Source organism: Symsagittifera roscoffensis, chromosome 5 (assembly GCF_963678635.1).
Source record: "Symsagittifera roscoffensis chromosome 5, txSymRosc1.1, whole genome shotgun sequence".
NCBI classification, from domain to species: Eukaryota; Metazoa; Xenacoelomorpha; order Acoela; family Convolutidae; genus Symsagittifera; species Symsagittifera roscoffensis.
The window spans coordinates 59,356,267-59,379,016 of NC_087066.1; the positions used below are offsets into that span (position 1 = coordinate 59,356,267).

Sequence of the window (22,750 nt, forward strand, 5' to 3'; positions counted from 1 at the left end):
TCTTGAAAATTGGCGAAAGGTAAGAATATTTTCGTGACAAAGGGTCTTCAACAAAAGAGACTGTGAGTAATTTAGAAAGTTTTCAGTCCAACCATCGATGTATATTTTTGTAGAAGCTGCCCCAAGCACAAAAAATTGGTCACTGATGTTTTGGCACATTCTTTGTTATAATCTGGGTGTAGGCCACGAAAATGGTTAATTAGATTAATGCTACCCGTTCCCTTTTTCTGGGTTAATTGTTGCCCGTGTTAACGAGTCCACAAGTTCTCGTCTGTCTGGTTTCGGGGAAAGAATAGTGCAACAACGGCTTCGTTCTTGCCAGGCATTGTAGAAATAATGTCACAGAAAGATAATGTACGAATAGAATATATTTCTCAAAAAAATGTGGCGCAGTTTGATACTTGGAAGTTCGGCACAAAGTATTTCTTGGATATATCTGAAACGAAAAAATTTCCATGTCTCCTTGTTTACAGAAAATTAATTAATTGAATGCGCCTTGCCCAATTGTTCAATTAACTGAACTATCTTAAATTGAATTTTAATTCAATTACTTGCAATTAAATTTATTTCAATTACGTTTTGAAAACCCCTGTTCTCACGTAATCTCCCACCCACACGCCTCCCTTCTCCCCAAACCTACTTGACACGCCCCTTAATTTTTTTTGGGGGGCCTAAAAATCTGTTGGATCGGCGGGTTGTTAAAGGTGTTTGCGCATTTTAGGGGGTAGGGGGCACGCGTACGGTAATTTTCAGGTATTTATACGGTAAATGTAAATAAGTAATAAGTGGGGGAGGGGAGGTGGTGATAACTGAAGGAAGTAAGAATGGTGGGAGTAAGTGTGAAGGGGGAGGGGAGACAAAACGAAAAAGTATAAAACGATACAAACTTTTGCTTTAGCAAAATGTGAAACACAATTTAGCAATTGCAACGTTGAAGTTTTGAATATTTGATTTCAAAGTTTTGGAAAATCCAAGCTCTTCTTCATAAAAATCTATTATAATTCATTATAAATTAAAATTGAGGACAAAAGATAGATATTTATGTAACCAATTAGCTAAAATAATAAAAATCAAATTTTCAATTAAAATTGAAGTCTTTGAAACTAAAATTGAAATCATAGAAGCAATTTTTCTGCGCGCTTGTGTGAAATGATGAAATCAAATTAAATATTCAAAATCAAATTTTCAATTAAAATTGAAGTCTTTGAAATTAAAATTGAAGTCACAGAAGCAATTAAAATTGAAGTCAAAGAAGCAATTTTTCTGCGCAGTGTGTGTGAAATGATTTTTTATTTATAATTGATAGCCTAATTGTTGTGATAAACTTATTAAATAGTTTCAGAGACGAAACATGGAAAAAGTTAATGGCGATGAGATGTCAGTTGAACCAAATGCTGAGCCCAGTCCAGTGCCGAATCAAGACGAAACCAATATCCCGGAACTTCGTTACCGCGACCAAACCCCGATTTCCAGACCAGATTCGAAGCGTCCTCGGGCCACGCTCTCCCCAATGGCCGAAGAAGAAAACAATGATGATTTTTCCACAAAAGTTGAAAATGCGGTCAAATTATCCATGGCGACCATCGTTCCTGGCATCATTGACCAACTAAAGAACCAGCTCGCAGATCTTATTAAGGATGCTATTCAAGAATCTATGCAGAACCTAAAGCAGGAAATCATGTCAGAAAAATATTGGCGCCTCTCATCCCAAAAAATGAAATGTGATTTAAAAGCGTTGTCCGAAGCTGAATTAGTAGAGTCGTACACCAGAAGAGAGAATGTAAAAATTCTAGGAGTTTAAGACTCCTCAAATCGCGAAACAAATGAAGAGACAATGGAAAAGGTTTTGAAAGTTGCGAATGAGACAAATGCCCAAATAGAATTGAAAGACATATCCATAGCTCATCGGTTGCCATCAAGAGCGTCATAAAACAAACCCATCATTGTGCGGTTTGCACGAAGAATTGCGAAACTACAAAATCTACCGCATACAAGGGTTGTATGAAGGAGCTAAATTTCTGGATTATTCTCATAATGATTTGAATGAGTATTTAGTAGTGTTTTCGGTAACTCGTCCAACCCCAGTGGTTCCTAAAAGTTCATCAAAATGTGCAGTTATTACTAAAAAAAATTCTCTGTAATGTTATCAAATGTTCGTTCTATTAGGAAACACTTATAGGTAGTCTCGAGTCTCCGCCCAGTATATTATGTATTACAGAGACTTGGTTACCCGATGATGATAATCCAGACTGTTATGCAGTCAAAGGCTATAAACAATATGCTGCTACAAACAGATCAACCCGAGGTGGGGGTACGATGATACAACTTCATAACAATGTAAATATACTTAAACAGCTGAGTGCAAATCTACCTGAATCCTCAGCAGTTTTAATTGACTTTTTTGGGAACCGTATTGTAGTAGTGGTTATATATGTTCCTCCTCGATATGATAAAATGAGTTTTGTCGAAGATTTAGACAAGAAATTGGAAACACTTTCAGCATACACATGCCCAATTGTTATCTGTGGAGATTTTAACATTGACGTCCTATTTAAAAATAAATTGAGCCATCTGTATCAGAATGCAATAATATCAAATGGTTTTGAACTCATCAGTACTCCACCAACATGGTTGACTAAAACTAGTACGTCGTGTGTAGATCATTTCTTTACAAGAAACATTTGCGATGTATCAACAAATGTGCTCGACGTTCAGTCTTTTTCTGATCACTATCCCTTACTACTAAATTTCGATGTTGGTCTCTTAAGAAAAAGTAATCCACATCATTTTCGAGATTTCTCATTCCTAAATAAAGAACGTACTCTTAGCCAATTTTGAATTTCTCTTGAAGATAAGCTTTTATCATCTGAAATCATGGGCGTGAACGATGTGAACCTTGCTTACAATAACTTTCAAAGCAGCTTATTTGAAGTTTTATGCAATTTTTCACCTCTAAAAAAATCAGGCGTAGGAAGAAAATCAAATGCCGAATGGTTTAGTAAAACTTTAAAAAATGCTGTCATAAAAAGAAAAAGGTTGTACAAAATATGGAAAAATGACTTCTCAAACATCCAGAAAAAAGAATTATTTTTAATTGAAAGACACAAAGTAGAAAAAAGTAAAAGAAAAGCAAAAAAAGATTAATATTCAAACAAGTTTCTTAAATGTATTGGAGACTCGAGACAAATTTTTAAGTTATTAAATGAAATAGCAGGTAAAAATTCATCGTCAAAAAATATCCCCATGATAAATGTCGAAGGTAAGGAAATAACAAAGCCTTCGGAAATTGCAGAGCATTTCAATGACTTTTTCGCAGCTATTGGGCCGAAACTATCATCACTTACTGAAGACACCCAACACAATATGCGGAAAACCTCTGAAAGTCAATCAATGTATTTATTTCCATGTACTTATTTTGAAGTTGTGCAAGTGATTAATAGTATACAGCCAAAACATACGTCAGGCATTGATGAAATCAGCAATTAGTTTCTTAAAAAAGCAGCTTATATTATAGCACTTTACCTTACATACCTAATCAACCTTTCTTTTAATAACGCAAGTTTTCCGAGCTGTCTGAAATTTGTTAAGGTCCTATCGTTACATAAAAACGAAAGCAAGCTAGATGTTAACAATTACCGCCCTAATTCGCTGCTAAATAGCTGTAGTAAAATATATGAAAAAATAATGCAAAATCGTGTATCGAACAATCTAGAGAACTTTAATTTGCTTTACAGTCGTCAATTTGGTTTCCGGTCAACTTATTCTACTGTTGACGCATTAGTGGAATTGACTGAAAGGATTCGCTTTGAAAATAATAGTCAAATAAACTGTAGTTTTTTCATTGATTTGAAAAAAGCATTCCATACTCTTGATCACAGGCTGCTTCTAAAAAAATTAGAGTTATATGGAATAAGAGGTATTGCTCTTAACTGGTTTGAAAGTTATTTGGCTGAACGCTTCCAATGTGTAGTGATTGATGATACTTTTTCTAAATGGTTGCCGGTGACGTGTGGTGTGCCTCAAGGTTCAGTTCTAGGACCATTACCTTTCCTGATTTACATTAATGATATGCCCTTTGTTACTGAAGTAGCTGATGTTTTTCTTTTTGCTGACGATACAAATGTCGTGTCAGGGCAAAGTGATCTACTCACTTATCAAAATGATATATCAAATATAAGTTCGTGGCTTAAATCAAATAAATTAACGTTAAACACCGATAACACCACAATGATAACATTTAATAAAAATACAAGTGATTCTAGTCTCATGTTAACCATTGATAATCATACATATGTGCCAAATCATTCATCGAAGTATCTAGGTGTCCACATCGATAGTAAACTCTCTTTTCAGGATCACATTTTGAAAATCAGGTCTAAGTTGGGACGAAATTGTGGGGTGCTGTCAAAAATGCGAAATTTTACCCCCAGAAGTGTGTTACTCAAATACTATAACTATAATATCCTACCAATTATTCAATACGGATTGCTTTTTTATGGTTGCACCAGTATAAATGCCTTAAATCCCATTCATATGTTACAGAAAAAGATTATGCGTCTTATATTTTACATAAAAATATGATAGTATTACCGACCATTTCTACTCAAGTGGAATATTAACCGTTCACGAATTATATGTTCACAAACTTCTGAAATTTTGTCTACAATCGGTAAATGAAATGCATTCAACTGTTTTTCTAAATTCCTTTTTCACCAAAACTGAATACATGCGCAAAACGAGAAAATCTGAATTTCTTCTTTTTTCAGAACCTTTTTGCAAAACAAATACCAGATCAAATTCACTGAAAAGAAGAAGCTCGAGACTTTGGAATTTCTTAAGTGAAAATAACATTCTACCAGAAAATCTTTGTTCCTTCAAAAAGAATGAAATTAAAAAATTTCTGAAAAATTTCAAAACTAATTTTCTGATAGGCAACATAGACCTCGTTAAGCACATTTATAGTTGTAAATAAAAGTATGACTTTGTTGTGATGCAATCTGAAGCGGAGCCAGCATATTCTTTCAGAAGAAAGGGCGTTGTCCTAGACAACATAGTTTAATACTATTCAAGTCCTAGTATGGGAATTGTGCTGGTGAAGTGAATTTTTGCATCGCCTAGAACATAGTCATATTTTTGAAAAAGTTAGAAAATGTAGCCCCCAAAAGGTTCTACTATGCCCAATTTACTAGCGAATTTTAAGGAGGAAAAAAATTGCCTGGTATAAGTTTTCGGTGAAAAACTTTGAAATTTGTAAACAAATCAGTTATATATTTTTTCATCCCTTATCTTCTGAATAATACCTGTACCATCCTTGCTGTTAAATTTAAATTATTTGTGCAATGCGGTTGTTCTATGTTCTATGTCCATTCAAGAGACTATGTTTCTGATTTTGATAAAGTTTATTTTGATTATTTTAATTTTCAATGTTGTTTGCTCTGCTGGAAAAGTAATTTCTCTAACATTTGTTTTGAAAAAAAAAAAATTATATATACTCGTTTGAATGGTTTAGAGTTCTGGCGACCTCGGGCTCACTCTCAGTGGGTAAAGGAACTTTGAACCAGCTTATACGACTTCTATCAGATTAATGCAATAATTGTTCTATTTTTCTTGCAGACAATTAGTTATATAAAAATATTTGTACTATTTGCAGTTTGAAATGATGCTTGAATAGGGTAGGCGCTCAGTGGGAATTTATTATTCCCTTTGCCTGTCCTCTCCTTATAATGTGAAAGCCATTGTTTAATTATTTGTTTAAATTATTTATTTGTTTAAATTGTAAAAGAAATAGCTATTAAACGATGGTCTGCTATATTATTATTTGGAGAAATAAATTTTTCTTCTTCTTTTGCGTAATTGGTTGATACGATATTTTTAAGTTATTTGAGCTTATTACTGGGGGTTCAACCTAATAAACGGGTGCACATTCTTTGAAGAACCTTACCTATCTTTGGTAAGTTATAGAGAATTATCAAGATCTTTCCAAGACTTCCAAGATGACTGGACCTGATGGTTTTCATCGCAATCTGAAGATACGAATATTGTTGAAAACTTTCTGAGCTCCAAAAAATATCTTCGGAGGCCTTAGCAATCTCAACACTTGTCCCAGAAAATTTCGTAACTTATTACTTACAGCATTTACAAGTTAAGAAATGCAACTTTTCAAAAATTGTGGCAAAAAAAGGCCAAAAAGTGTTATTTTTTAGATCGGACTTGTTAGAAAAAATTAGGCTTCAGAATGGTGAGTTTGTTCTTCAACCGTACAATCCCCCCCCCCCCCCCCCAACCAAATATCATTTCACTTAGAGGAAAGACGAAGGGGTTGGTTGTACTTGTACGTACTTCAAATGAGAGATCAACCGTACGTACAAATCCCAGCTCCCACCCTCCTATGTGGCCCACCAGAGGGATTTTGCGGTTGATACTGAATGAGAGGGAGATTGAATATTATCAAAAATGATGTTATACATTTTTTGATGCTAGAGAAATAAGACGACAAGACATATGAGCGAGGGGCAAATTTAGGGAGGAGATGAGAAGCGGCGTCCTTCCACACCCTCCTCCCCCCTCAAGGAATTGACCTCCTCGCCAACAAAAAGGTCCCACCTTTGATATTAGTTTACGACATCTATATGCGCAAAAAGTTTGACAAAAACATGCTCTTTTTACTGATTTGGGAGACTTCGGAAAATCAATTTGGTCGACCCAAAGAAACGGTCGACAAAATTTTTGAAAGTTTTTTTTTGAAAATCTGCCCTTGCAGTGTGGCAAGTTTACCTTGCAATGTGGCAGATACCTTGCAATGTGGCAGGTTTAGTTTCCACTTATAGTCTGTACAAACAAAAATATAGTCCCGATAACGCTACTGCAAAAACAGGAATGAGTAAAACTATGAGTCTAAAAAATTTCTTGAGTCACGCACGCCAATTGATGCATTAGCAATACCAGTCAATTTGAAAAGAAAAAAAATTTACCAACTAACACGCCTCAAGTTATAGAGCAGTCTATGGAGCAGTAAAAGCATGAAAAAATTAAATGTAATTAAAATAAGACGAATTTTTTTTTGTTTTAAGATTTTTTGTGAAATCATCCCCCCACACGTCATCAGGCCATATTAAGTAGAAAGTTATACATTTCGCTCCTAGTAACAAATCAATTATAGCAATAAGCTTTCTTCAACCAATTTGGAACGATTTCTGTATCGCGCGTTAATTGTCCTAAATTGGTCAAATTGGCAATCTCTAAACCCCATAATTTTATGAAAAATGATCACAGGTGAAATATATATTTTTTAAATTTAAGCTCAGACAACAATATTTTTGAATGATATAAAAAAAATTAAATCAAAAATGGCTAGTTACAAGGTCGAAATTCGTCTGAAGAAAAAAAAATCGGGTCTTATGCACTAAACGGCCCACAATTAATATTTCTATAAATTGAGCTGAAAATTATGCGGTCGAATTTGATGGGCCCAATTATACTCAAGCAACACGGTCAGGCGTTTCAGTCTACGTTTTTAGCAGATAAAAATTTTAACCGAAGTTTAAAAAAATTTAGAAATTACTCAAATAATAAAATTAATTTCACGTCAATTGTGAAACTTTGACGAAAACCAGAAAAGTTTTGCGAAATGGTTTCAACAGAACAAAAGTTCTTAGGTTTGGGTAGTTTCGGCTAACAATTTTATCTGCTTGGAGTTTTAATTGAAGTACCGTACGCTTTGTTGAATTAGCCAATCAGATTCAATCACATAAATTTTAGTTCTATCATGTAAAATACTACTTTTGGGCCGTTTTGTGCATAAAACCCAAAAAATCACCCCGAGCACGAGTTTTCCGTTACTTTCTTAACGAAAGTCGGAACAAAAGGACTGATCGAATATCAGGGCAAAACCATAAATGTTCCGATTGCACCCTTAATCAATATCGAATAGTTTTTGGGAAAAGAAAATATTGAAAAACTTTAAATTTTGGACAATATCAAAGATCAAGTGTGAAAAACTGAACCGTGCGAAATTAATACGACAGACTAGCAAGCCTCATTTCAATTTGGAACGCTTTTGTTGAGCGGGATAATTCCCCACGCATAAATAATTCTCGTTACGCTTTCCGCATTATGAATGAAATCTTCAAAGCGCGCATAAATTAGTCCAGAGGATGACCAAATTGTCAATTTTCAATTTTCGAACTCCCCAGACTTTTGCAAAAAATTATCAGAGGTTGATATTTTTATTTTTGATTTCAGGGAGTCGATATCTTCAATAGGGTATAAATGTTTTGTTGAAAACCACCAGCGGATTTAGGGGGGGGGTTGGCGAGGCGGACTAGCAAGCCAAGGTAGACGGATTCGACCCCCTGCCGACCCAAAGGGTCTTCCCTTTGTACTATTGGGTCTTATGCACTAAAGGGCTCAAAATCAATTTTTCTACATTGATTGTAAGCTGGAAATTATGCGATCAAATTTGATTGGGTAACTTTAGCCAATCAAATTCAAGTTACACGGTCAGGCATTCCGATCAACTTTTCTAGCAGATAAAAATATTAGCCGAAATTGCCGAAAATGTGGAACTTTGAGTCAAATTATCAAATTAATTTTGAGTCACTTGTGAAACCTTGCCCAGACAAGCAAAATTTAGTAAAATGGCTTGACAAAACAAAATTAATTTTTCTTTATCATTTCCGCTAATAATTTTATCTGCTTGAAATTTCAATTGCAATGGCAGAACATGTCGAAGAAACTAGATTGGCTAATTAGCCAATCAAATTCATCCACAATAAGTTCAATTCAATAGATGTAGAAATAATGAAATTGGGCCGTTTAGTGCATAAGACCCGTACTACTTTAGGATATCCATTTTTGGCTGGGGGACCCCAAGTTTTTTCTAAAGGCGCCTTCGGTTCCTATATATACTAAATTTTAGGGGGAGCGCCATTTTTCCGTAGTGATTCGACCCCATGCCGACCCAAAGAATCCCCCTTTGTGCTATTTTGAGATATAAATTTTTGGCTGACGTACCCTAAATATTTTCCCTTTGGTGCCAATATATACTAATTTTGAGGGGAGAGCGCGCGCCCAAAAAACGCGATTTTTTATAAACTTGCCAGCGGGCGGCTCAGAAAATTTTGTCAAAATGGGGTTTTTATAGTGATTTAGGAGAGCTCAGAAAATCAATTTGGTCGACCTAAAAAAAAGGTCGGTTTTTTGAAAGGTTTTTTGAAAATCTGCCGTGCCTCCCTCCTCCCCCCCCCCCCTCGATAAAATCCTAGATCCGCCCCTGCCTAAGACAACTGAGAAAATGGAAAAATGGAAAATTTGAAATGTGGAGGGGAAAATGGAAAAGATCCGCCCTGTCGTCTTATTCATCGGACACGGAATTTTATACTAGTACTTTTTGCTTGATGTAGCGCTCGCCGCTTGCTTGTTAAGCCGATAGGATCTCTTTACTACAACCTTTCCAACATGAAGAGGGAGATTTTACAATTGATTTATGAACACTTCTAGTAAGTAATGTATCTAGTCGAATCGTCACTTTAGCCGAAAATCAAAACAGGCAGAAAGTTGTTCGACACAGCGTAGCAATTAAATACTTTTAAATCTGGTCATCGGAATACGCAACGCTGTTGAAATCTACAATTTTTTCGGCTAAATTTATGTCTGCCAAGGTAGGCGGTCTTACAATTCTAAGTTTTTTATACTGAATAGCTGCTGAGTGTTCACAATCAGAGCTCCTAGAGCAGAGAGCACAATTTCGAGTTCTACCTTTTCTCCGAGTCATTTCGAAACGTCTCTTAAAGCAGTTTGTGAAAAGAAAAAGAATATTCAAATTTGATCCAAGAATATACTGTCAGCAAGCTGTAGAAAAATTCTGCACTAATGGTGCTCGGCCAAACAGTCATTCGTTTGAAGCTTAAGAGTAGCTTGCGATTCAAATAGAATATAGCCGCCCTCGTGCGGCAAATATTTGCTTCGATCACATATCGTGGTGAATAAACGTCACTTCGAGAGCGATAATCTCCGAAGACAGAAGAGAAGAGAATATTGAAATGCTGAAATCATTCAATACAATACCGAAATATCTGACCCATAGTTTGAAAGACGGGCTAACATTCTCTAATGCCAAATATTCTTTTTTTAATTGATACCAGTGGTTCCATGAATCAGAGGACTTATTATGGGACTACTTTTCTGGATATTGCCAAAGTTGCAATCGAAAATTTTTTGAAGGTAACTTTTTGAGCATGTCGTGCATGTCAAATACAGCCGTAAGTCTTAGTAAGTTGAAAAAAAAAATCGTTAACTCCGTGATACTCTGCTTTAGATTCGTCAAAAGTGCAATGGAATCACTTCGGATCGCTTTATGCTGCTCACGACTGAAGAGTTCCCGAAGAACATAAAGGTACTAATCAAAACCATCAATATCAGCTAATACGAAACTATTTTGAAATATGTATATATGCATTTCTTTTACGATCAACGATCATATTTAGCCCTCCCCATTTTGTTTCTATTTAATTGATTGAATGTTGCGTTTCTAATGAGTAAGTTATATCAGAGCATTTACAAAATAATGCTAACAAGTTTGAAATCAACGTAGATCCTTTAGCTTATTTTACTAGTTGAACTATAGCATTTCAATCAGTATAATTCAATTTCCCTCAAACTTTCTGCTACAATGGGAATCCAAGTTTTCATTTAAGTAGGTTCTTAATGCTTGACATGAATTATAAAAAAGGCCGAAGCCTATTAATCAGAAGCAAACCTACCTTCAGCGAGCAAGTTAAACAAAAAACCGTAGGTTTAATTGTGGTTTTTGGTGCAGAAGTCTTCTTAGTTAGAACTAGCAGGCAATCTGTATGTTTTTTTTTAAAGAAGAGTTGAAGTTCTGATAGTAAATTTAGTCTATTGTGAGCAAATTATAACTATAAAACATTTTTTTTTCGAATAGAAAACCAATTGCTCGTGCTCATCAATGTTACATTAATTTAGATTTTTTCAAATTGCTTAGGTAAATTGGAAAGACGCTCAGTATCTACTTAACGAGTTAAAATGTCTCGGAGCGAAAGGAGTGACACTTCTCGGCGATGGCTTCAAAACTGCTTTCGATATGCTGAATATAAACCGGATGATATCAAGAATCGACAACTATGGAATGGTTTGTCATCGTTTGAGGTGTAAACATATTTGCGCTCGATACCGTTTAGTCCTTATCTTATCTTTAGGGTCGTAATCCATGGTATCTAGAACCCACACTTGTGCTCTGCCTCACGGATGGACATGCTTTTTCGTCCAACAAAGGTCCCGATATTGAGGTGTGTACAGTGGCCACCTGCATTGTTGAAACATTTTACATGCTCATCCACATCAAGTTGAAATCTAGGCGGCATTAAACCTATGGATGAGTGCAGTAAAAATTGTATGAAAAAATTATTTGATATATAATAGGAGTGCGAGCGTTTGTTGCCCTTTTCAGTTAACACTTCCACTGTCAAGTGTCCGTGGTTCTGAACTAACTTCAGAGCCATACCGATGGGATCAGCGGGTCTTTTCCCTCGTTTTGCAGATACCCGCATTGGACGAAGTTCTAGACAGTTCGAATCAACCTGGAGTGCCCGCGAGTGACAATCGTGCTCTGAACGACCTCTGCGAAGTTACCGGAGGTGAATGAAATATGTTTTTTTTAATTTGCTGAATCTTTCAAGTTCTCCTGCTTATCAATCCATCTGTTTTAAAGTTGAAGACTTCAAAAGCAAAAAAAAAGATCTTTTATTCGTTAGGTTTTGCCCGGATCTATTTGTTCAGTGTTTATTCCTATAGGTCGATCGTACAAAATCACCTCAATGAAAGTACTGAATCAATGCTTGGAGTCCATTTCACAGAAGATTTTGCATGGAGTAGTGCTGAAATTTTTGAGCAACTCTTCGAAAGCAGTACTCGGTGGATTTTCAAAACCAGGTATGGTCTTTTTCTGTATGCCAATTCTAATTTCATCCGAAACGCTTGTTGCTGTATACTGATTATTGACTCGGTTCTTCCACAAATTACCTTCGGCATTTTTGCTTTCTTGATGAAAAAGTGGCCGAAGAATTTGAGGAGGGAATTGGTTTAAATACACGCCATGACGCTGAGTGGACTTGTCTTCAGGTAAAAGAGAAAATGACATGAATGGAGTGCCTAATGGCGTGGAAGGCGAGAAACAGATGTTCACAAACTGTCAGAAAATGATCATAGTGAAGGCACCAGTGAAAGGTCAGCCCAACGGTCAGTGGCCCATCCCAGAGCCCTACTTCGCTGACAGAAACATGCACGAGCTAGTAAGTATCGTATGACTGAATTGCTTAAAAATTAAACTAATGTTTTGAATCTATCAGAAATGTAGTGGCAATAGTATGGAATCTCTGTTCGAGGAAGCAATAGCATACTTATTCAACCACCTATTTTCTCGATGGGAGAGTATCGATGATAGAAATGATGTTTTGACAATTCTTTTAACATTTTGAAAAGTTATCAGTGCGTTTTTCTTCCCAAGATATTGGTTCTTGCATTCAAACTAATTAGAGTTTGGGTTCTAACGATGAAAGTATTGAAATCTGGTTTTTAAACCCATGTTAATAAATCTTAGTTGTGAGGGTGGGAGAATGGACTCCCGGGTCATTGAAATGGTCTTGTAAAAGCGCAGCAAATCAGTTTGGTAGATCTTAAAATAGAGGCTGACAAATATGTCTATTTCTTTGAAATCTGCCCTTATCCAATTAAGAAAATCCTAGATCAGACACTGCTCAAAAGTCATAATCAAAATCTCTGATTAGCTGAGACTGTTTAAATAAAACTAGAGAAAATACCTCACTTATAATCGTATTATAACATAACAGTGGGGTAATGTTATAATACGATTATAAGCTGCACGTAATTTTGTTAAATGTGATCAAATTATTGGTCTGATTGCATTGCAGTGTGCACGCACCTCGCACCCGGAAGTGACCGTGATCACTCACGATGTGGTGGATCCCTTGGAGTCCGACTACATCAGCCCAGACGTGTACGAGATAGAGGCCTGTCCGATGACTCACTCCATCCTAGAACGAAGCAAGAGCCAGTCTTTTGCGTGGCCCGTAAGTTCACAACTTTCAAACTCGAAGAGAAAATTGGATCTGACCGTGACACTTTATTCACCAAGCTTCATTGAGAACACCTGCTTTAGGCAAAAAGAGAATAACGTCGCCCTGAGCAGTCCTTATTTTTGGAAATTGGGTCGGCCTAAGATAAAGCCTTCTTAAGCACAATAGCAATGTTTGAAACAAGTTAGATAATCTGGCCATAGACTTAACTTATATTATGTTTTTTCTATTGTAGGCGTGACGTATCATTACATATGCATCTCACTATGCACATTTTTTCCCGTAGTTTTCTGTTTTTGTCCCATTAAACGACGCAAAATGTAACAACGTATGTGAAATACAAAAAAAACAAACCTGTACCTGGACTTTCCTCTGCATGTGCAATTTTTGTAAACTGAGAAATCCCTTATATGATCTCTAACTGTATCTTTGGGAGTAATCCCTCGCTTTGCAGATTTCATAATAATAATAATCATAATAATAATAACAAGACTGCTCGTATCAGGGCGAAGCCCTGAAAGTTCCGACTACCTTTTAACGTTTATGGAGCAGTAATAACATAAACAACATAAAAAATAAACAAAAACAAAATGAAAAGCTTCGTTCAACCAATTTGGAACGATTTCTAAGACGGATTAACTCTCCGCTTACGCGTTAATAGCGCGAAATAGATAAGCTTCGTTCAACCAATTTGGAACGATTTCTAAGACGGATTAACTCTCCGCTTACGCGTTAATAGCGCGAAATAGATCGCGCGTTAATTGTCCCAAATTGGCCAATATGGCAATTTTTAAACGCCCGTAACTTTACAAAAAAAAATCACAGGTGAAATATTTTTTCAAATTTGAGCTGAGGACAACAATATCTTTCGAATGATATAAGAAAATTCCGTCAAAAATGGCTAGTTAAAAAGTCGAAATTTGTCTGAAGAAAAAAAAACCCACCCCGAGCACAAATATTCCGTTACTTTCGTATCGAAAGTCGGAACAATAAACGAATTTATCTCTAATCAGTGTTGAAAACAAAATATTAGAGCTTGTTTATTCTGAAGTTTTATCAACTGCACTGAAATAGAACTCTGAATGGATAAAAAGCTTTGGCAAAAAAAGTAAAGAGCAAGAAAATTATGCGTTCAATTAAGCTTCCCTGAGTAAGTGATTAACTCAAAAAAGTACGAAAAAAAAGCAAAAAAACGTTGGAAAATTGTCAAAACTTTTTTTTTCATATGCATGCAATTTGAGTTGCTTGATTGAATTGATGAATTCAAACTGTCTCATATCGGATATTTTTTGTTGCAAAAGTTTGAGGAAAAAAAACATTCATCTAAGTTGCTCTGAAAAGGTAAATTTTCTGACCGCTTTTCCTCAACAGCCTTAATACTGTTTCGGAATGTTATTGCAGCTCGAATTACGACTGAAAGGTTGTTAAATCAGATTTCACTCAAACTTATTTGGCTTACGTTGATTTGCATGAAAAAAATGAATCCAAACTTCCTATACACCTTCGTTGGTCGGAAGGAACAACAACATTACAGAAATCTTAAGTAGAAAAAATCAAACTTTTTACCGATAACTCTAAGCATACTAAAATCTATGTTTTCTGCAGCTGCGGCAACAGCTGTCTGATTCTGTATGGCTTGGGTTTGGCGATAAACAAAGCTTCTAAAATTAAATGTTTTTCAGTAACATGACTTTTTCCATAAAATACAAATATTACTAAGAGTCATGCACGTAGTGAATTCTCTTATATAGGTCTTGGTTATTTTTTTTTCAGGAAAAAGTCTGTTCATGCTCAAATTTGAGTTTTCACCGTTTGGCTTTTGATTTCTTTTTAAGTTCAGTTCGTTTCATTTTTTGAAAAGAAGGAAACTCCATTATCGAACAGCAAAAGTGTCAAGGTCCCGAAAAACGTGATCGACTTCTAGTTTCGAAAGTGGTATTTGGCTTTCAGATTTTCCAGTTTCCAGTGGAATCAAAAATTTACCTTTCGATCCAGTTTTCTCAAATTGGGTTAACCTTATCAAAAAAGTGTCAATCATAAATTGTTCTTGAAAGTAAAGAGGTTTAGGGTCATATATATTTTTTCCAACCGGATCATTGGATTTACTAAGAGACGTCCACTTTCTGATTACAAAAAAGGCGATAAAATAAGATTCAAATTAAAACGAAATAAGACTGCTCGTATATCAGGGTAAAGCCCTTAATGTTCTGACTGTCCTTTAATTTATATCGAATAGTTTTTGGGAAAAGTAAATATTGAAAACCTATACATTTTGGACAATATTGATGTGTAAAATTTAAAGAGTCGTACGAAATTAATACGACCAATTAGCTATAGCCTCAATTCAATTTGGAACGATTTTGGTGTGCGAGATAATTCGCCGCGCATAAATAATTCGCGTTACCCTCTCAGCATGATGAATAAACTCTTCAAAGCACGCATAATTTAGTCCAGAACATGGCAAGTTTGGCAATTTTCAAACCCCTAGAACTTCACAAAAAATTATCGGAGGTGAAATATCTTTTTTCATTTGAACTCAGGAAGTCGATATCTTCAATGGGATATAAAAATTTTTTGTTGAAAATCATTTTTTCAATCGGTGAAAATTGACTGAATAAAAAAAACCACGGAACAAAGTCGGAACAATTATGTGCAAACCAGCTTGCTTGTCTATTCTAGATGTTGTCATGCTTTACTGAAGTTCTTAAGTGTCAATTAACGAAAAGAAGACATTATTTGAGGCTTTTTGAAATGAAGGACACTAATTTTGTTTATAGGGGAGTTCTTAATTTTGTTCACGCTCAAATTTGATTTATTGCGATTTACTTAAATGTTCTATTTGAATTCATTTGCTAAAGAGAAGACAAATTATGATATTTAATAACGAAAAGACAAATTGGACATAAAAAAAGTGTTTTTTATTTCTAGTTTTGAAAGTGGATGGTAATTTTTAATTAGCTACTGGAATGACTAAACTACTAATTAATCCAATTTTCACAAATAGGGTTTGGTTTTAGCAAAAAAGAATGACCCATCAAGGATTCTCTATGTTCAAAGAAGTTTAAGGACGTGCATTTTTCAAATAACCAGTCAAAAACATAGGTTTTAAAGATAACCAATCTTTTTTTGTTATCTAAGTTACTCAATTTTCTATATGAGCTTATATTTACCCTTGAAAGGCGAAGGTATTCCAACCAGGTGCTAGTGTTTTTTATAGAGGTAACATAAATTCAACTCTGATTACCTTTTTCACAATTGTTATAGAGGTAACACACGTGCTTGGGATCGGTAAGACCAAGTGTTCGAATCTCGGCGCGACCTGTTTTTTTTGCGCACTGAAGTTTCTACTTTTTGCAAATCTAGTATTCGGAATTTCATCCGCAGTCGATAAAAGATGGTTATATTGCAAGTTCTTTAAAAGATGATGCATATCTTTTACAGACCTTGCTAGATAACCTCCGTTTAAGATACCGTTTTTTCCAGTCTCTAAAGATATGATTTTTTTGTGGGGTAAACAAGACAAGCTATTAGCGTTCGTGGTTATATCCTAATATTTTGTTTCTGTATGTTTGTAAACTCGTACACAACATTTCGAGCTAATTGGCATTATTGATCAAAATTATTACATCAATCTAAGAAAATATTTTTTGATTGTTACATATGTGAAACTAGAAGAATGATTACAAGAAAAATTTGAAAAAAAGTTATCAGAAAATGCATAAATTATAAGCCAGCCTGATTTTTTGTCATGCGAAACTCAGGTATTCTGATTGCAAAAAGTTGAAAAAAGTGTTTTAAAAATTTAATTCAAAATGCATAAATCATAATACAGCCTGATTTTTTTCATAAAAAAAATCAGGAATTCCGATTGCAAAAATGATTTTAACAAAATGTTACGAAAATATTATTCAAAATGCATTATATCATAACTCAACCTGATTTTTTTTCATAGGTTAAATCAGGTATTTTGAAAATACTTCGAATTGGGGTTTATATTTAATTTAGTTTTGGAGACGCTTTGGAGTTTCTTTACAACTTTTTTTCAAAACTACCGTACCGATTTTCAAAAACGCGTATTCTTGGAGAGACTGCTTACTCTTTTGTGTGCCTGTAGAATCCCTAAGTCTCTTTTTGCTTTACCCCACTGTCTACAGTCTCTGAAAAAATCTGTGGGAAAATTTTTATTTTTGGATTTTTTTTCTTCGTTTTTCTCTTAGGTTGAATCTGAGATTTTGGTTTCCATAGATAAAACGGGTTGTTGAAAGCTCCGTTGCATAATCGATTGCCCTTTTTTTCTACCTGGAAATTTATGGCCCTCGGAAAAGTCAATTTTTGTATTATTTTGTTTCTCGAAAATAACCTTTCAAAATCGGAGACTTTCTGCTCCCTAATCTTAGTTCAATCGGAATAACAGGTTGTGTGAATCTCTTCTGCACAAGCGGCGACGCTCCAGTTTTTTACTCAAAAAGCTCTGGTTCTTGGAAAAGTCAAGTTGTTGACCGTTAGACTTTTTTCAATAACTGTTCTACCAATTCTCGTATCAAGAGTTTAATCCAATCAACAGGTTTCTGAAAATCTAGCTGTCAAAGCGGCTAATACCAATCTTGTTAGAAAAAGTTATGGCCTTCAAAAAAGTTATGACCGTTTTTTGGCAGCTTTTTGACTTTTCTCGGAAGCTACCCTGCCAATGCTTAGAGTACTTGTTCAATCGAAAACCCGGTTTCAGAAATTTTTTCTGCCTAATCGGTTACGACTTACTTTTTGCAAAAAAATGCTTTGGATTTCGGAAAAACTAGTTTTTGACTAGTTTTTTTGAAACTTTTGGAAACTACCCTATCAAATCTGAGATGAAGAGTTCATTCGAAAGAAATAGTTGCGCGAATTTTTCTGAAAAAGCGAATACTCCTTAATGTTTTAAGAGAAATGTTATGTCTTTGGGAAAATTCCAAAATCTCAAAATTTTCACTTGTCACTTATTTTTTTTGTAGAGAAACAACTAAGGTTTTGGGAAAGTCTATTTTTTTAAATAACGTTTTCTTGCATCAATGTAACAAATTCAAAAAATATCAAAAACGTACGAACGTACCTCCAGTTTCAGCTGGGCCCTAGGCGTCATTCATTGAGACATACGATAATTTTGGTTCACCTAGTTCTTCAACGTTTTTTTTCGATATGTCTTTTTTTATGATTGCGTTGTATCGTCTCTGCTCCGCTTCGCCTCTGTGATTTAAATGAAAATAAATTCTATCAGATTATCAGTTTTTTTCGTTTTGATTTTTTTCTTTTAATTCGGCTTAGATTATATCGGCTTAGCGGTCTCATTTTTTTCGGCTCAGTTTAGTTTCTGCTCAAGATTTGATGGTTTTGTTGCCAACTTGTACGTGCTGTTTCGATTCGATGCTAATTTAAGATTGAATTATGCTACTTGGTGTGTTTTTCTTAAGGACAAAATCAAGACACAGATATGATTTTTTGGTCGATAAGCTTGTTCATTTTTTTTCAAAAAAATTTCGAGCTTTTTTGTCTGCCGATTTTCCGATTTTGTTTTATTATATTTCATTTATTTACTCAAGTAACATTTGTGTTGTATCGCAAGTTAGTGTGTTGCATTATGTGTATGTTCTATGTTTGTGTCGTCTTGTTGTGTTCTAAAAATTAATTGGGATTAGGTAGTTGAACCACATAAATGCAGTTTGTTGGTTTAAGCAAATTATATCACTTCTTACTATACATTGGCTGTGGGGTGAAGATTTGAAAAAATAAAGTTATCAACTTTTGAAGCAAAAAGCAGTCTTTTTTAATTTAGAATTTTTGACAAAATTCGGAGCACAAATAACATCTTTCTTTTTATCTATTTTGCTGCGCTTTAGCTGATCATTTAGTTTTATTTTTATCAAGACAAAAGTTTTGGTTCACCTTGTTTTTTCAACATTTTTCATTTTCTTTTGACTTTTAGATTTGAAAAAATAAAGTTATCAACTTTTGAAGCAAAAAGCAGTCTTTTTTAATTTAGAATTTTATGAACAAAACGCCACACATAATAGTTTTATCTATTTTGCTGCGCTTTAGCTGATCATTTAGTTTTATTTTTATCAAGACAAAAGTTTTGGTTCACCTTGTTTTTTCAACATTTTTCATTTTCTTTTGACTTTTAGATTTGAAAAAATAAAGTTATCAACTTTTGAAGCAAAAAGCAGTCTTTTTTAATTTAGAATTTTTGACAAAATTCGGAGCACAAATAACATCTTTCTTTTCTTTTGCTGTTTTCATTTCATTGTTCATTTAATTTGGTTTCAATTTCTACACAATAAAATTGCTCTTTCCTGTAACAAAAGTTCAAATGGTGTGAAAAAACGCGAACGGCTTATAGTTTCAAAATTAGTTTTTGTATTTCAGATTTCCTAGCCGACTAAAGTAATTGCCTATTGATCCAGCTCTCTCTTATTGGGTTATTTTATGAACAAAACGCCACACATAATAGTTTTATCTATTTTGCTGCGCTTTAGCTGATCATTTAGTTTTATTTTTATCAAGACAAAAGTTTTGGTTCACCTTGTTTTTTCAACATTTTTCATTTTCTTTTGATAATGTTTTTTTTGTGTTATATCGCAAGTAATGCGAAAAGTCTTTTAGCTTCTGTTGAGAAGTGTTGCTCTGGGGTTTTTGAATGCCTTCCTAGTTTGCCTATTAAAATATCCGATCCCCCCTCCCAAACGTATCCTCTTTAAAGGGACAATTCATTGTTTCAGCGTATCAGAATTTTGTTCCCTTTAGCAAAAATCACCCCTTTGCAATCCTCGCCCTGCCGACAATATATGCCATAGTTTTTTAATGTGTTCCAAATTTCGACTGTGCTAATTGAAGTTGAAACCCATAACCGATAATAAAAAAATGTTGGCAAATTTTTTGAGACACGGAAACTGGATTTTTTTTGGATAATAGCAAGTTTTTTTCGTCTTTTTGAAGAATTATTGTAACAGTCCCATTGGATGATATACAAACATAGGTTGTTGAGTGTTTTCTCATCCCAAGCAACTTCAAAATTCAAGAATGTGAGGCGCATGACTGTTCTAAGAATCCTCTCACTTTCAGGTGTTCATCGCGAAGAGCGGTCCTGGCGAACATGGTCTGGGCTCGCCCTTCGGATATGTGCGCGCGCATCCGCACGGACTGCGCAAAGTGAATCTGTATGTACTGCCCTACAACTACCCAGTTTTGTTTCCCCTGCTGACCGAACTGGTCAGGGTGCACAAGGCCAAGCCCCCCACCGAGTGGTGTAAGAGATTTGACCAATACATCAGCTGCATTCCCCTCTACTACGCAGTGGTATGTACTCTGCTGCATTATCTGAAACTGTCGAGTCCAACAGTTTAAATTAGTATGCACTCTTCATGATATAGAAAGCAATTTAATGAGTGATACTATCAAATGGGGAAGCTATCAAAACAATCAAACATGCTCGATAACAGTTTGAAACCCTCGCGCCCAGCGTTCAGAATAAGTTGCCACCTTTACTTTTACTACTGATCGCTATGTGTATTTCTAATTTTTTCTCAATCAGAATTCAGACAGTTTTTTTGCCTGTAAAAGTACCATATCTGAACGAAATGATGAATGTCGGAGCATAATTTATGAACATTGAGTCTAGCTCTATTTTTGCGACTAATGGGACTTCTGACAGATGAAAGAATATAGAAAAACAATATTTCGTTTTTTTTTGCAAAATTCTTGGTAGATATCTGCTTCATGTTCTCATAACTTCAGTTATAGATTTGAAGACGGAAATATCAGCAGCAATTTTAAAAGCTGCATAAATTTTGTGTTGATGATTTTTTACGGGAATTGCAACCGGGAACTTCACTTTTTCTCCATGGAAACTTTACTTACGTTATTCGTCAGCTTACTTTTTTAGCAAATCAAGTTCCAGCTACTTATTTTGCGGTTACGCTCATGCGGAGGGCTGGAAAGATCCGAGTAGCTGTATTTTTTGCGAATAGATTTTTTTTATTGTTAGTTAAGGATGGACTTTTTGTTAGTTAAGCAACCTATTTTATATTTAAATGTGGGCTTCACTATCTCGCCGTGTTTAAGCTTTTTCAACGTAATTTTTTGAATGTTCAATGAAAGAATTTTTTCACGTTTAAGCGATATCGTATATTGCAATGGTTATGATTTTTTTTTGATTTTCCAATTTGATTTCAAGGATTATTTCATCAACTTTGAAATAAGCATTCCAGTAGTAGGATGTTATCAGGGTTCTCCCAGGGGTTGCGAATATGGCCTCCAATTTTGAACACCGAAATCTTTTTGGTTTACGAGATACGATGATTTTTTTTTGATTTTTTCAAAAATGTTCAGAAAATTTAATATCAAAAATAATCACAAACGTTGAATTTCTCAACCCTGTAGTTGAGTGCTGTCAGGGTACTTTCAAGAATTGCAACTCTTGCCTTGAAACATGACTGCTCAAATCTTTGTAGTTTTCGAGATATGAAGTGTTTTATGATTTCTTTTTAATTTTTATGAAAACTTAGATTTTAAGAATTCATCAGATTTGAAATTCTCAACCATGGAATTGGGTACTGCTTCTGTGCTCTCACAAGTTCCAAGTTGCAAATCTTCCTTTTTTTTTTCAAAATGTTCAATGAAATTAGTTATAGAAAATTCAAAAAATTTGAAGATCACAATCTTGCCTTCAAATATGACTGCTCAAGTCTTGGTTGTTCCTATCCCTGTTGTTAAGTACTGTGAGGGCGCTCTTACGAGTTCCAAGTTGCAAATCTTGCGTTCAAGTGCGACTGCTCAAATGATTTTAGTGTCCGAGATTTGACGTTTTTTATGTTTTTTTTTCTAAATTGGTCAAAGAAATTAGATATAGAAATTTCACAAAGTTTGAAGATCACATCTCGATAGTGAGGCTATGTCAGGGTACTCCCAGTAGTTGCGAGTTTTACCTCCAAATATGATTGCTCAAATTTTTCAGTTTTCGAGATATGGCGCTTATGATTTTTTCAAAAAATTTTCCGAGAACTTAAGTTTTAACTTTTTAAAAATAATTTGAAATGCCAATTTCTGTAGTTAAGTACTGTGAGGGTGCTCTTAAGAGTTACAACTTGCCAATTTTGCGTCCAAATGCGACTGCTCAAATGCTTTTACTTTCCGAGATGTGACGGTTTTTACGCTTTTTTAAAATTGTTCAAAGAAATTAATTAAATATAAAAAAGTCACAAAATTTGAAAGTCATATCTCTATAGTGAGGCTCTGTCAGGGTTCTCGTAGTAGCTGCAAGTTTTGCCACCAAATATAGCTGCTCAAATTTTTTTTAGTTTTCGAGATATGGTGTTTTTTGTGATTTATTTTAAAAAATTTTCCGAGAACTTAAGTTTAAGCTATTTTTAAATAATTTTAAATTCATAGCCCTGTATTTAAGTACTGCGAGGATGCTGTTAAGGTTTCCAAGTTGCAAATCTTGCGTCTAAATGGGACTGCTTAAATGCTTTTAGTTTTCGAGATGTGACGTTTTTATGTTTCTTTTTAATTGCTCAAAGAACTTAGATTTTATGTTCACAGAATTTGATGTTCACATCTTTATAGTGGGGCTCTTTAAGGGTACTTCCAGGAGTTTATATTTTGAAAAA

The 22,750-nt window shown here is 34.7% G+C and overlaps 2 protein-coding genes across 2 annotated transcripts in view; both read left to right on the top strand.

Annotated features, from left to right (window-relative positions):
• Positions 1-1,306: 1,306 nt before the first annotated feature.
• LOC134845494 (guanine nucleotide-binding protein subunit beta-1-like) overlaps positions 1,307-22,750 on the top strand; it is a 492,858-nt gene continuing 471,414 nt past the window's right edge. The window contains exon 1 of the mRNA XM_063862391.1: positions 1,307-1,334. The gene's annotated coding sequence lies outside the window, so the exon portion shown is untranslated. The remainder of the gene's footprint in view (positions 1,335-22,750) is intronic.
• The window catches only part of LOC134846344 (integrator complex subunit 6-A-like), a 34,864-nt gene continuing 22,122 nt past the window's right edge, over positions 10,009-22,750 (top strand). The window contains exons 1-9 of the mRNA XM_063863655.1: positions 10,009-10,221; positions 10,316-10,393; positions 11,003-11,149; positions 11,217-11,306; positions 11,468-11,654; positions 11,812-11,949; positions 12,139-12,308; positions 12,948-13,106; positions 20,205-20,438. Of these exons, the coding sequence (XP_063719725.1) occupies positions 10,111-10,221; positions 10,316-10,393; positions 11,003-11,149; positions 11,217-11,306; positions 11,468-11,654; positions 11,812-11,949; positions 12,139-12,308; positions 12,948-13,106; positions 20,205-20,438 (1,314 nt within the window). The 5' untranslated portion in view covers positions 10,009-10,110. The remainder of the gene's footprint in view (positions 10,222-10,315; positions 10,394-11,002; positions 11,150-11,216; positions 11,307-11,467; positions 11,655-11,811; positions 11,950-12,138; positions 12,309-12,947; positions 13,107-20,204; positions 20,439-22,750) is intronic.